A 15,317-nucleotide genomic window follows, 5' to 3' on the forward strand; every position below is an offset into this window, starting at 1 on the left:
TGTAAAAAAATATATATGTATACAGTACCAATCAAATGTTTGGACACACCTACTCATTCAAGGGTTTTATTTATTTGTACTATTTTCTACATTGTAGAATAATAGTGAAGACATCAACACTATGAAATAACACATGGAATCATGTAGTAACTAAAATAGTTAAACAAATAAAAATATATTTTATATTTGAGATTCTTCAAAGTAGCCACCCTTTGCATTGATGACAGCTTTGCACAGTCTTGGCATTCTCTCGACCAGCTTCACCTAGAATGCTTTTCCAACCGTCTTCAATGAGTTCCCACATATGCTGATCTCTTGTTGGCTACTTTTCCTTCACTCTGCAGTCCAACTCATCCCAAACCCAATTGGGGAGGTCGGGTCGTCTTATGCAGCACTCCATTACTCTCCTTCTTTGTCAAATAGCCCTTACACAGCCTGGAGGTGTGTTGGGTCATTGTCTTGTTGAAAAACAAGTGTTAGTCCTACTAAGTGCATACCAGATGGGATGGTGTATCTCTGCAGAATGCTGTGGTAGCCATGCTGGTTAAGTCTGCCTTGAATTCTAAATAAATCACGGACAGTGTCACCAGCAAAGCACCATCACACCACCTCCACCATGCTTCACATGCGGCGACCATCTGTTCATCTACTCTGCATCTCACAAAGACACAGCGGTTAAAACCAAAAATGTCAAATTTGGACTCATCAGACCAAATGACAGATTTCCACTGATCTAATGTCCATTGCTAGTGTTTCTTGGCCCAAGCAAGTCTCATCTTCTTATTGGTGTCCTTTAGTCGTGTTTTTTTTGCAGCAATTGGACCATGAAGGCCTGATTCACCCAGTCTCCTCTGAACAGTTGATGTTGAGATGTGTCTGTTACTTGAACTCTGTGAAGCATTTATTTGGGCTGCAATTTCTGAGGCTGGTAATTCTAAAGAACTTATCCTTTGCAACAGAGTAACTCTGGGTCTTCCTTTCCTGTGGTGGTCCTCATGAGAGCCAATTTCATCATAGCGCTTGATGGTTTTTGCAACTGCACTTGAAGAAACTTTCAAAGTCTTAAAGTAGTGATGGACTTTCGTTTCTCTTAGGTTATTTGAGCTATTCTTGCCATAATATGGACTTGTTTTTTTACCAAATAGGACCATCTTATGTATACCACCCATACCTTGTCACAACATAACTTATTGGCTCAAACACATTAAGAATGAAGAAATTCCACAAATGAACAAGGCAAACCTGATAATTGAAATGCATTCCAGGTGACTACCTCATGAAACTGGTTGAGAGAATTCTAAGAGTGGGCAAAGCTGTCATCAAGGCAAAGGGTGGCTACTGTGAAGAGTCTCGACTATAAAATATATTGTTTCTGCTCTTGCTCTATCAACTGCCATTTGAAAGTATATTTAAAAATTGATATCTGGGTCGTTTAACACTAAAGTGTTTTGCAATGTTAAATGAAAATGTGTCTTTCTTATTGGACAAGTCCAGGTAGTCCCTCTCCAGTTTCAGTCAGTTTTCTTGCCTAATGAACATGACCGTGTTATTGCATTAGAGCAGTGTTTCTTAAACTCGGTCCTGGGGCTCCTTCTGGGTGTACGTTTTGTTTTTTGCCCTAGCGCTACACACATTATTCAAATAATCAACTTATCAAGCTTTGGTTATTTGAATCAGCTGTGTAATGCTAGAGGAAAAACCAAAACCTTCACCCGGGGGAGTTTGGGAAACCCTGCGTTAGAGTGATCTGAGAAACTCTGCTTTGGATTAATTCAGACTCAGGTGACCAGCTGGCCGCTGCTGCAGAAGTCCAATGATGTCATCAATGCCAAGTCCCTGTGCCGACTGGCCTGGCAGCCCAAGGCCGCTAAGGTACTAACTCACTTACCTCTACTTTTAGGTTATAGACTGTAAAAAGAAATATGCTATTGCAACCTCTTTCGATAAGGAATTGAGACCCAAAGCTCAAGAGAAGTTTCATGTGTGTATAACCAAGGATACAGTCAGCTGAGTGCATACATTTAGAAAGTTCACAACACATTTTATACTCTTCCCTTGTAGGCGTCACCTCCCCAGCTATACATTTTATGACACCAATGAGTTTCCCTCCTTTCCCATGTGCAATGGCCATGGTCCTCTTGTTTAGCTAGATGTCAGAATCACACCCCGACCATCCTAGGCCTGACCCTTCTATCTGATCCGAGGCAATTTCCTCTTATCTGATTATGTCAATCTTTCTAAATTAGCATACACACAGTTTCAAGTGCATCTGCTCTCTCTGTTCAGTGCGCTCTTTTCTTAGCAGTGGTCTCAGTTTGGCAGATGCGTGAGGATGAGATGCCCGTGTGCTTCAAGGTTTACCTGATCTTTTTTCTGCAGTTTACTTGAAGATCACTCCGCGACACACACTATTTTATTTTACCTTTATTTAACTAGGCAAATCAGTTAAGAAAAAAATCTTATTTTCAATGACGGCCTAGGAATAGTGGATTAACTGCCTGTTCAGGGGCAGAACGACAGATTTGTACCTTGTCAGCACGGGGGTTTGAACTTGCAACCTTCCGGTTACTAGTCCAACACTAACCACTAGGCTACCCTGCAGCGCTGTCGTTCAAGGCACTGACTTGTTATTCCCACACTCGCCATCACTCACCGCTGTCATGAATTGGACTCATGCTAGTCACAAGTTCTGACTGAGCTCAATTGTCATGAAACGCATATACATCGATGAGTTTCTCTTTCATACAAACTTATAACAATGTGTGCCCACAATGTATTTTGTGTGGAGAAGTGCTTAGTAATGAGTCTCAACGAACAAATTAATAAATAATCAATAAAATGACAAACATCCACAGCATGATGGTAAACCCAGGGAGTTCTTTCAAAACAGGGCAGAATGCTTCAGGAAACAGTGCTCCGACAGTGGAAAAGTCAGCTAGCAAGGAATTGTCATTTTATAACGGATGATGATAAGCAGAAATAAGGGAGTACTAACTAACTCTCATTATAGTAGATGTGAGTTTCTCTTTTAAACAATCCCCTTGCCTTGTAATGTTACACAGCTAATAGCTAACATTTGCCAAGCAAGCTAGCTACTGTGCAACCCTAGTAACAGTACAGATGAAGATGAAAAATGGTCAGGCCTACTGTACATCTTACTGTAGAAATGGTTGAAAACTAGTCTAGGTTGGAGCTGTTGCTGTTTAAAATACAATCATAATTTTCATTCTTAACTGGAATAAACTGATTGAAGCAAGATGCTTTTTGAGGCGAACACACTCACACAGTTCTGGGTTGCTCATCTACAGCAGGAAGCGGTCTCCTGCCTGACTGAGAAAGCAGTAGATGTTCTGGTCCAGTTTGGCACCACATACCTATGTGAGTCAGGGCTCTCAACTCTGACATACTTAAAAAAAAAAAAAAAAAAACTGTTTCTGTACAAGGCTGAGCTTGACCTCAGTGTTGCACTGTCCAAAACTGAGCCCAGAATAGACATGCTCTCATTAGAACTGTGTGTGTGTGTTTTCTGGTCTACATATGTGTGATGTGATCAATCACTTTATTCCAGTTCAGAATAAAAAAAAAATGTATTATATTTTAACAGCAACAGTTCCAACATAGACTTTCAACAATTTCTACAGTAAGATGTACAGTAGGCCTGATCATTTTTCATCTGTACTGTTACTTAGGATTGCCCTATCAAGAAGCCTGTGTGTGTGTTCTGTTATTTATCTGTGTGATGTGATCAATCTGTTTATTCCTGTTCAGAATGTAAATGATTTATTGTATTTTAACAGCAATAGTTCCAACCTAGACAGGTATGACAGGGTTTTTAATGGGGGAAAATACACATGGATATTTCATTTCATTGTTATTTGTTTTTGTCTATACTGCATTTGTTTTAGGCATAAGGGCAATGAAAATGTACTGATATTTATGTATAGTTTATGTATAGTAACCCCTGCTTTAAGGTGACCTATAGTTTTCACCTGTTCAGTACCTCTTTTATGTATTCAGTACCTCTTTTATGCACCATTATTATTTATTCAGGTTAGTCTCATCGAGATGGGATATATTTTTCAAGACCGATCCTGATCCACTTAGTGACACTTATTCCATTATGTCAGTGCGTCCAGTGGTTTCCATAGTGTGTGTGTGTGTGTGTGTCTAGCTCCTGGCCGTTCCCGTGGAGACAACGGTGCAGCTGTACCAGAGAGACTCCTGGGCCCAGGTGGGCACACTCTCCGATGACCTTGGCACACAGGTGAGGTCAATGGGTAAAGTGGACACCTGGGGGGCATGTTCAGTAAGGTTACAAAAGGGTTTGAAACGGAAAACAAAATTAAGCGTTCTTCATGGATGGCCTACTCTGTTTCACAATGTTTTCTCCTCTACCTATTAAACAACAACATGCACGGCTCCATTGTAAGCCTGGGCGATATGGGCAAAAAATCATACGCAGCTTGTATTTATCGGCGATTCACAATATATCTAGATTTTAAAAACATATATATTTTTCTAAATAAGCTTTGTTGTACAATTTTAAAGGTCAAATAAACTTCATTTCAAATGGACAGCAATGATCTAATGAATTCAGGGCTTGTGAAATGATATGTTTTTTGCAGTCTGTCAATGAGTACGGTTACATGCACACAATGCGGTTATTGTGGATATAATAGATGAATATATTAGTTTGATCAATTTTTACATGCTTTGTAAGAATAACTATTTCCCCTATATTCCTAATTACATGGACACATCTGAAATCATGCTATCTGATGGAACTCTGATAAATGCAGAAAATCACCAATCAAATAAATGTTCTACCGTGATATTTTTGGGAAGCATATTTGAGTTTGGTCATATAAAGTTGATGTAAAACTTACTTCTAAGACTCATGCATTCAGTTATTCCTAACTCACTTCACTCGGGCTATAGAGGGAGTTTCGCTCGGCTGGTGCTAGCACATGTGCAGACTAAATACACAGCTGGAATGACGATTTGGGTTTTTACATGTGCTAATAATTTGAAAGATTACTCAGAAAACCAGGTGTTTTAATCGGTGTGTGCTTGATTCGATTTGAAAAAACCTGACCCAACTATTCTCCTGCTCCTGCTGACTTTTGCAGATTCTGCCACTACTCTCCTGAAGTTGCCGGTAATAGGCTACACGAGGAGTCGGCAAACTTTCTCATGTGGAATGGCAATTTATCTTACCATTTCTACGTACCAATCTGTATGCCAGTTATGGTTTTCATATGCAAATGTTAGTGAAACAGTTTCATGTCTTCATATCTCAAAATCATTGTCATGTGGTTAATCAACTTCTATTTCCATTGCCAACTATGTAAAAATAGCCTACATAAAGCCAACAAATAAAAACATTGTAGTATGCAGGTAGAAAATATAAAAATAAATATCCTATAAATCACATTGGCTACACATGGCCTGTCTGCAACGAACTTGAAACATTGTATAAACTATTTAACTTGGGTCTGGCCCAAAGCTTGTCCCTAGGCAACTACCAACATTGTATAAAATATTCTAGGCTCTGTTTCCTTAGCCAGTGAGCTCGGGACAGACCCAGTTGTAGTCTATTTGCGCAAGGGATGAGAAGCAGTGCTTGACTTGGGCACGAGCTCACCGGAGCTGAGTTCCGGCACCTCAAATGTTCTGCTTGAGCTCCTGTTCTTATAGAATATTAGCTAAAAAGTATTGTGGAGTTCCTGAACCTAAATATAAACAGTAGCAGCACCCAAAATGGGTACCGGCCAGAGCCTATTTCAGTCCAAGTCAAGCACTGATAAGAAGTAATCAGGTAGGCCTATTTCATTACGTTTCAATTGGATCAGAGCATGACATCTTTCCCTTTCACGCAGACTGGTTATCAAAAGGCAGAGAGCTGGAAAGATTGATCAAATACATTGAGGAAGTATTGTAATTCTCAATGGATGTAAAAACAGACTTTTTTTGCTTTCTGTTTGAGGGGAAGAAAACATTACTTTGAGTTGCTCCACGGGTCATTAATGGTGGTGCGTTAAAGCCAATCAGAAATACTATCAGATCCCCAAATGGGAACATTTATATGCCTACATTTGTGCGCAGGCCAGGTAGCCTATAGGCCTACTTCTATGTACTTCTATGTGTCCTTACTCAACATTGCCAGGAGCACTCGAAACAAATGACGGATGACTAAATTTACAAAACTCGTAAACGGAATGGTTGTGCACTCTGCAAACAATGTGTCCTGTCTGACATTGAGGGGAGACTGGAATAATAATATTGAATACATTCAAATAAATTACAGTAAACAAAGTAACAAACAGACTAGGAATTACTGGTAAATGTATTACGGGTGATGTATGTAATGGGGAATTGATATACACTAACAATCAAACGCAAACAATTCACACAATTGTTATGAAACGTGCATTCTGGAGAGGAAAGTGCATTGTGCGTCTGGGCGCTTGGTCAATCCGACGTCTGCATTGGCACAGCATGTACAACCCACGCCTACATTCAACAAATCACGTCAATATGGAGCTATACAGAGCCTTCTGCATTGTTACAAAATTTGGGAGGCGCATGGTGTTGCTCGATTTGGACTCTGCATTCCTCTGGAGGCTCTGCGATTGCTTCACACCCTCCATATGGAGACTACTACCACATTTTCCAATCAAGCATGAATTTACTTTTAGTCTAGCCTTCCGCAATGAATTAGTTCACTGAGATGGGCGCAAATATATAGTGTGTGTGTACAGTACCAGTCAAAAGTTTGGACACACCTACTCATTCAAGGGTTTTTCATTATTTTGACTATTTTCTACATTGTAGAATAATAGTGGGGACATCAAAACGATGAAATAACATACATGGAAACATGCAGTAACCAAAAAAGTGTTTAAAAAATTAAATTATATTTGAGGTTCTTCGAAGTAGCCACCCTTTGCCTGACAGCTTTACACAGTCTTGGCATTCTCTCAACCAGTTTCATGAGGTAGTCACTTGGAATGCTTTACCAACAGTCTTGAAGGAGTTCCCACATATGCTGAGCACTTGTTGGCTGCTTTTCCAAACCATCTCAATTTGGTTTAGGTCGGGGGATTGTGGAGGCCTGGTCATCTGATGCAGCACTCATCACTCTCCTTCTTGATCAAATAGCCCTTACACAGCCTGGAGGTGTGTTTTGCGTCATTGACCTGTTGAAAAACAAATGATTCTCCCACTAAGCGCAAACCAGATCGGATGGCATATCGCTGTAGAATCACTGACAGTGTCACCAGCAAAGCACCATCACACCTCCATGCTTCAGTGGGAAACACACATTCGGAGATCACCCGTTCACCTTCTCTGTGTCTCACAAAGACATGGCGGTAGGAACCAATAATCTTCAATCTGGACTCATTAGACCAAAAGACAGATTTCCACCGGTCTAATGTCCATTGCTCATGTTTCTTGGCCCAAGCAAGTCCAACCCCCACCTTGTCACAACACAACTGATTGGCTCAAACCTACGAAGGAGGTTCCACAAATGAACTTTTAACAAGACACACCTGTTGGTTGAGAGAATGCCAAGTGTGCAAAGCAAAGGGTAGCTACTTTGAAGAATCTCAACTATAAAATATATTTTGACTTGTTTAACACTTTTTTTTGGTTACTACATGATTCCATATGTGTTATTTCAAAGTTGGTTTGTCTTCTCTAATGTTCTACAATGTAGAAAATAGTTTTTTTTTTAATTAAGAAAAACTCTTGCATGAGTAGGTGCATCCAAACTTTTATGTCTGTTACTGCTCGACTAAAACAACAGCCTAACGCCAAACAATCGGCCAGTCGACTAATTAGGGTTAGCCCTACACTCCACAAACCTACAGGAACACCATAACCTGAAACATAGATTTTTAACTTAATGCAAGTTTGGCATGAAACATATTATAGGTTTGTTCATCTGTAGCACTAATTGAACTGTAACTTTATTTCACAGCAGTTATTGGAAACTGATGTGTTATTTCATTAGAAAAGCATTGCACGCCCTATAAACCACCTCACCCACACTTCACTTGGTATACATTGGTAACGATATGGAAAATGGTCTGTTGCTCCCATTTAAAAGGGTGGTTTTCCATCTTTAATGAGTCATTTTCTCACCTCCACCTCCTCTCTCCATCTTTCTCCATTCCTTGCTCCTTCCACCAGGCAATAAATGTTGTGGCATGGTCGCCCTGTGGGAAGTTCTTGGCTGCAGGGAGCATCGGAGGTTTGCTGACGGTCTGGGACGTGGAGAGCAAGCTGTGTGTGGAAAGGTATGAGACAGAATCACACTGAAACTCCTAGAAAGCAAAATTCGATTCGCTCAATTGATTTAATTTAATATTTCACACGGACTGACTGTGTTGTCCTTGCTTTGGTTGAAGCATTTGAGTGGAACTGTGCAGAGCTGGGTTCAATATAAGTTCAATAGTGTTTTTTATTTTTCAAATACTTGATTGGGTTTGACTGATCTTGCCTGGCACAATGGAATAGTCCCAATTAGAAATGCAAATTTGGGTTAATTTTGGTGCCCACTAACCGTTCAACAAACGGTTAACTTTTTCCAAACCGTAATATTACATCTATGCATGCATACAAGGAAAGGACATTTTTCATTAAGAGTTTAAAGCGGAACTGACAGTTACTTATACTAAACAAAAATAGAAACGCAACATGTAACGTGTTGGTCCCATGTCCCTGAAATGTTCAATTTTAGTGTACACATTTGTTTACAGTGCATTTGGAAAGTGTCCAGACCCCTTGATTTTTTTCCCCCCCACGTTTTGCTACTTTACAGCCTTATTCTAAAGTCGATAAAATAGTTTTTCCCCCTCATCAATCTACACACAAAACCCCATAATGACAAAGCAAAACAGGTTTTTAGACATTTTTGCAAAGGTATTAACTAAAAAAACATCACATTTACATAAATATTCAGACAATTTACTCAGTAATTTAAGCACCTTTGGCAGCAATTACAGCTTCAAGTCTTCTTGGGTATGACGCTGCAAGCTTGGCACACCTATATTTAGGGAGTTTCTCACATTCTTCTCTGCAGATCCTCTCAAGCTCTGTCAGGTTGGATGGGGAGAATTGCTGGACAGCTATTTTCAGGTCTCCCCAGAGATGTTTGATCGAGTTCTAGCTGGGACACTCAAGGACATTTAGAGACTTTTCCCGAAGCCACTCCTGCGTTGTCTTGGCTCTGTGCTTTGGGTTGTTGCCCTGTTGGAAAGTGAACCTTTGCCCCAGTCTGAGGTCCTGAGCGCTCTGGAGCAGCTTTTCATCAATAATCTCTCTCTACTTTGCTCCATTTGTCTTTCCCTTGATTCTGACTAGTCTCCCAGTCCCTGCTGCTGAAAAATATCCCCACAGCATGATGCTTCCATCACCATGCTTCACTGTAGGGATGGTGGCAGGTTTCTTCCATTCATGCCAAATAGTTTCATCTTGGTTTCATCAGACCAGAGAATCCTGTTTCTCGTGGGCTGAGAGTCTTTAGGCGCGTTTGGCAAACTCCAAGTGGGCTGTTGTGCCTTTTACTGAGGAGTGGCTTCCATGCCACTGTACCATAAATGCCTGATTGGTGGAGTTCTGCAGAGATGGTTGTCCTTATGGAAGGTTTTCCCTTCTCCACAGAGGAACTCTGGAGCTCTGTCAGTGTGACCATCAGGTTTTTGGTCACATTCCTGACCAAGGCCCTTAATATCGAGAAGCCGATTAAACAGCGTGATCTTTACACAGGTGCACCTTGTGCTGGGGACAATAAAAGGCCACTCTAAAATGTGCAGTTTTGTCACACAACACAATGCCACAGATGTCTCAGGTTTTGAGGGAGTGTGCAATTGACATGCTGACTGCAGGAATGTCCACCAGAGCTGTTGCCAGAGATTTGAATGTTAATTTCTCTTCCAACGTCATTTTAGAGAATTTGGCAGTACATCACAACCGCAGACCACATGTAATCACGCCAGCCCAGGACCTCCACATCTGGCTTCTTCACCTGCGGGATCGTCTGAGACCAGCTACCCGGACAGCTGATGAAACTGAGGAGAATTTCTGTCCGTAATAAAGCTTTTTTTGTGGGGAAAAACTCATTCTGATTGGCTGGGCCTGGCTCCCCAGTATGTGGTATAAATGAGTCAACAGTTGAGTCATCTACTTTATGAAATTACAGTCTGATGCGCTCCCATCTTTGAATTCAACTTCAATTGCGCTGCTTTCGTGTGTGCCGTTTACAGCGTGCAGCAGAGGGAAAGTGTACAGACAAATGCCACAGTTCAAGCTATGCTACTAAAATGTTGTAGTCTGGTTTTGGTTTTTTAAAGTGTGCAAATGAACAACCCCCCCCAAAAAAACTGTGACAAAACACCATGCAAAGAAGAAACATGTAGGCCTATTACAGCAACGTTTGCAGTAGCCTAGGCTGGCTTCTCAACTACAATACATTTTGAGCAGTGGAGGCTGCTGAGGGGAGAATTGCTCATAATAAAGCTGGAATGGAATGGTGTCGAAAACATGGTTTTCATGTGTTTGATACCATTCCATTAACTCCATTCTGTCCTTATGAGCCGTTCTCCCCTCAGCAGCCTTCACTGATTTTTTTTTTGTGCACCATACAGCAATGCTGCATTCAACCGATCCGGTGATCCATGCAATGCAAAATATGTTTAAATGTTACAACAACCTATTTGTAGTTATAAAATTACTTTTTGATTATGGTAGAAGCATATTATACAGACCTGCAAATATTATCTGCTTTTGTTTTAATATGTTAATTATATATACAGTATCCTGTGGGCATTATAAAGGGCCATATGTTTTGTAATTAAACAATGGCCAGTTTGGGCTGTCATGTTTTTTCCTAGGCTATGTCTGGCTCACAAATTCATTGTGCTTTTTCTATATGGCCTGTGCGCTGATTTGAGTTTGACACACATGGGCTAGCATATCTATTTATGTAGCTATTTATTTAGCAAGCTAAAAAACACGGAAGTCTTGACGTTGGAGGAGTGGTTGAGTGACCTTTTCCCCTCCTATCGTTTTTCGGTGGCTACAGCTAGAGATGCAGTTGTCATTTAATTTTATTGCTAGCAAGAAATGTGACTCAATATGCTAGCTAGCTATGCTGAACTTGAACAACTGTTATCCACAGTTAGCATATCTCATAGTTGTCAATCAAATGTATTTGGCATCGATCAAATGGGTGGGCCGTCAAGTTCGTCAAGTTGTCCAAACGGGCAATCTGCAGAAGACGAGCGGTCTACTATTCCCCATCGTTTATCAGTGCAATTCTGACGGCCAACTAGCCCGGAAAGTTTTGAAAGGGTTTATTTAATGTTCTCTCCTGTTCACCGGTCTGCATAGACTCCGGTCCTGGACAAGATGTTTTATTTACTGCAATGTCTATTAATTGTCCAAACACACGGCCACTTTCCCGATTTTTATATTGCCCTAGAATTTTCACAAATGCCTTGCTATATGTTATTCTCAGTCTATGAATTTATGGGAACATGAAAATGACCATCTATCTAAGTGCTCACTTGTCAGATACTGTGATTCTTCCAGGGGGTAAATAAGAACATATTTTAATAAGATTTCATGTTGCTAAAACTCTGGTCCACTTTAATAGACTTGCTATTGTTGCATGTTTCTATAATCTTACAGTCAAAAGGTTATAGCCAATTATTGAACATTCTCCTGTAATAAAGCGGCTATCGTTGCACAATGGGCAATGACTGGCCTTGTAAAAGCACGTTTCAATCCAGTACCAGCTTTTTGAAGAGGTGCTCTTGTGCTGTCTGACCGGTGATGGGCTATTCCACTCCTCAAACTAGGTTCTCTGTATGCTGTGCGCGTCTGATTAAATAAGATACATGACGACTAACAAAAATACACAAGTGCCAATTGAATTATGCAAATGATTTATAGACCGATAAGCATTATCGGTCAAATATATTTTCCTATTTAAAGGTTAACTGTTAACATCCCTAGTACCAATCGCTCTCCCACCCACACCACACATCTGACACTCCAGGTAGAACTAAATCCGATGTTCAAGTATTTGAAAATTGAATCCACTGACATCGATTTTTTTTTTTTTGTCCATTTGGTAGGCAGACGCATGAGAAGGGCTACACCGTGTGTGGACTTGCTTGGCATCCCTCCGGCGGTCAAATAGCCTACACCGACACAGAGGGCTGTCTTGGCGTGCTGGATGGGCTCTCCTCTTCATCCTCTTCTTCCTCCACTACGACTTCCTCCACTATGACCAAGGTGAGTCTCTGGTCTTACATGGAGCCTTCTCTATCCCACCCAAATGTGCCACTGTTAACTCACTTCTAACCAATATTGGGATCGGTACACTTTAACACTGTCTGTTTGTTTGCCGAATTGACCCCAAACATGGTCTTCTTGGACCAGTTCATGTTCTGCTCGATCTGCTTAGTCTACAGAGCTAGGGTCAATGTTGATGCTATTATTATTTGCCATGTTTCTTTGCTTCGTTCACCTCTATTTTAATAGAGATCTTGAGGTCCATTCCACGGTTCTATGTTATTTTTAAACCGTGATAGAACCAAGTTAGTAAGTCATTGAGAACAGGTTGTCTTTCCCAATAACATGCTGACTTTGGGAGTGAGGTTTATTCTACTCTAGCAGGCTCCAGCCAGCTACGATGACCTTTTCGACGACGATGACGACAGACCCTTGGACGAGGGTATCAGCGAGGGCGCACGTTCACCCGCCAAGAACCCCGGGGACGAGGACGATGACGACGACCTCATACCTGCGACGGGGCGAGCACGGAACAGGAGTGCCTTCCTCGACGACGAGAACTCACTAGGTGAGAAAGCGATGTGCATCGTACATAGCTGATCAAAGTATCATAGCTGGCTCGTCTTCTATAACAGCAAGTCTTTGAGCTGATAAATACACCTCTGGGTTTCATTTAGATAAAGCCAAACACTGCAGTAAACCATGCATGGCTACAGTATTTCATTCATTAAATATTCTCTTCAGATATGTGGCCCTTTCCTTAGACTTTCTAACTCTGTCTTGCAAGGGGTTTGCCTCTTCATGAACTCCCAACTGGTGTGCTAATTCCAGTGCGGTGGAAGTGTCGACCCACTCTTCGCCTGTCTTGGAATACCTGATTGTCAAATGCCGACCCTTCTACTTCCCAAGGGAGTTTTCAGCTGTTATTGTGACTGCTGTATACATTCCACCTCGGGACAATAAAAATAACAAGCTGGCGCTTAACGAACTGTACAAGGCTATAAACAAGCAGGAAACCCAACACCCGGAGGCTACCTTTCTGGTTGCTGGCGATTTTTAATTTGATGCCCAACTTCCATCAACACATCTCCAATGCCACTAGGGGTGATAGTCCTAGACCACTGCTAGTCTACCCACAAGCAAGCATACAAGGCCCTCCCTCGTTCGCCATTTGGCAAATCGGATCATGACTCCGTACTCTTGCTTCCTGTTTACAAGCAGAAGCTGAAACAGAAAGTACCTACGATTCTCTCTGTTGAGAAATGGTCACCAGAATCAGAGGGTATGCTACAGGACTGCTTTGCTATGTTTCACCTCCATCACCGGCTTCATTCTAAAAAATGGATCAGCAAAGTTGTACCCGCGGTGAGGGTTCGCGCCATTCAAAAGCCCTAGATTAACACTGAGGTTGGCGCTAAACTAAAGGGCAGGGCTACCGCACACAGAGCACCCTGATGCTACGATCGTAGACAGGAATAAGTACAAGAAGGCCTGCTATGACCTCCACAGAGTCATCAAATGAGCAAAAGGACAATATAGGAATAAGGTGGAATCATATTACACAGGCTCCGACACCCACCGCATGTGGCAGGGGCTCCAGTCCATTACAGATTACAAAGGAAGACCCAACCGTGCTCTGCCCAACGATTTATTTGTATTTATTTATTTAACCTTTTATTTAACCCGGAAGGGCTCATTGAGCGTCCTGGCCAAGATGGGCAGCACCAAGTCATTACACAATTAGACGGACATGAAAAACTACAAGTAATCTAGTTAAAAACCTAGAAATCGCAGAAGTATAACAACATAAAACAGCAAATTAAAAACATTGACAGGTCAAGGAAACAGCCTCAAAATCCTTTGTCAATGAGTTTAGGTCTTCAAGTTGAAAACTATTTTGTAAGACGTTTCAAGCCGATGGTGCAGAGTACATAAAGCCCTTTTACCAAATTAATTTAGGACGAGTACCCACCACATTAAAATGGTAGTAAACACAAAATGGCTTTGTAAATGAATGTATACCAGTGACTGAGCCTACGAGTGACTAGAGAAGGCCAGCCAACCCTGGTATACAAAGTGCAGTGGAGCGTAAGGATTTTACATTTTAAAATAATCTCAATGCGCCATGGTAAAGGGTGTCAATTGTTCTCAAACACTGAGCGAGTCTAGTCTAGTATAGGCATAAATGTAGCTGATACTAGCCTCCTGGCTTCAAAAGGAAAAACAGGCCTTATTCCTAAAATAATATCCCTACTTCAGCTTAAATTTGTTTGTAATTTGTTGAATATGCAATTTTAAAAGAGGCCGTCATCAATTAAAATTCGAAGATATTTATGAGGTTACAGCCTCAATCTCATTGCCCTGACCGGTAGTAATAGGCGAAAGGTATTTTTCTTGCTTTAGAAAACACCATTTCGCTTTTTGAGGATAAGCTTCAATTGACACAAGGTATGTTGAACAGTACAAAAAGCAGTTTGCAAGTTCTGAAAAGCTTTTGTGAGAGACGAGGCACAACAATAAATAACAGTATCATCAGCATAAAAGGAAGGTTGCGTATTTTGCCAATTTGTCTAAATTATTTATATGAATAGTGAATAAGAGAGGACCAAGTACAAAGCCCAGGGGCTCAGCATTAGACAGACAATTTAACAGAGATAAGCCCATCAAATTGAGTGCACTATCAGACAGATAGTTAGCAAACCATGCAACTGCATGCTCAGAAAGACCTATGCTTGACAATCTGCCTCAGTATAGCATGATCAACTGTATCAAAAGCCTTATAGAGATCAATAAAAAGTGAGACACAGTGCCTCTCTGTGGTGGTTAATTTCTTTACTATCAAATGAGGAGAGACAAACATATCACACAAGTCAGTCATATTTCAACTAAATCTTTATTCACTTATGAATAAGGGAGCTGGTCAATACAACACACACAAAGTGAATCGATTGAGTGATGGCAGGTTGACGAATCACCCTCAGATGATTCGTTAAGAGCCCCAAGACGACAAA

At 41.1% G+C, this 15,317-nt stretch overlaps 1 protein-coding gene across 4 annotated transcripts in view; it reads left to right on the forward strand.

The window, feature by feature from the left end:
- Positions 1 to 15,317, forward strand: part of wdhd1 (WD repeat and HMG-box DNA binding protein 1) — a 43,042-nt gene that overhangs the window by 7,996 nt on the left and 19,729 nt on the right. For 2 of the 4 annotated variants that reach the window (XM_036954471.2, XM_036954472.2), the window contains exons 7-11: positions 1,777 to 1,872; positions 4,172 to 4,264; positions 8,197 to 8,303; positions 12,147 to 12,306; positions 12,688 to 12,874. In XM_036954471.2, coding sequence (XP_036810366.2) covers positions 1,777 to 1,872; positions 4,172 to 4,264; positions 8,197 to 8,303; positions 12,147 to 12,306; positions 12,688 to 12,874 — 643 coding nt within the window. The remainder of the gene's footprint in view (positions 1 to 1,776; positions 1,873 to 4,171; positions 4,265 to 8,196; positions 8,304 to 12,146; positions 12,307 to 12,687; positions 12,875 to 15,317) is intronic. The other 2 variants (XM_036954473.2, XM_090209586.1) reach the window with 1 other exon arrangement.

Source organism: Oncorhynchus mykiss, chromosome 19, assembly GCF_057628025.1.
Source record: "Oncorhynchus mykiss isolate SJ-2025 chromosome 19, ASM5762802v1, whole genome shotgun sequence".
NCBI classification, from domain to species: Eukaryota; Metazoa; Chordata; class Actinopteri; order Salmoniformes; family Salmonidae; genus Oncorhynchus; species Oncorhynchus mykiss.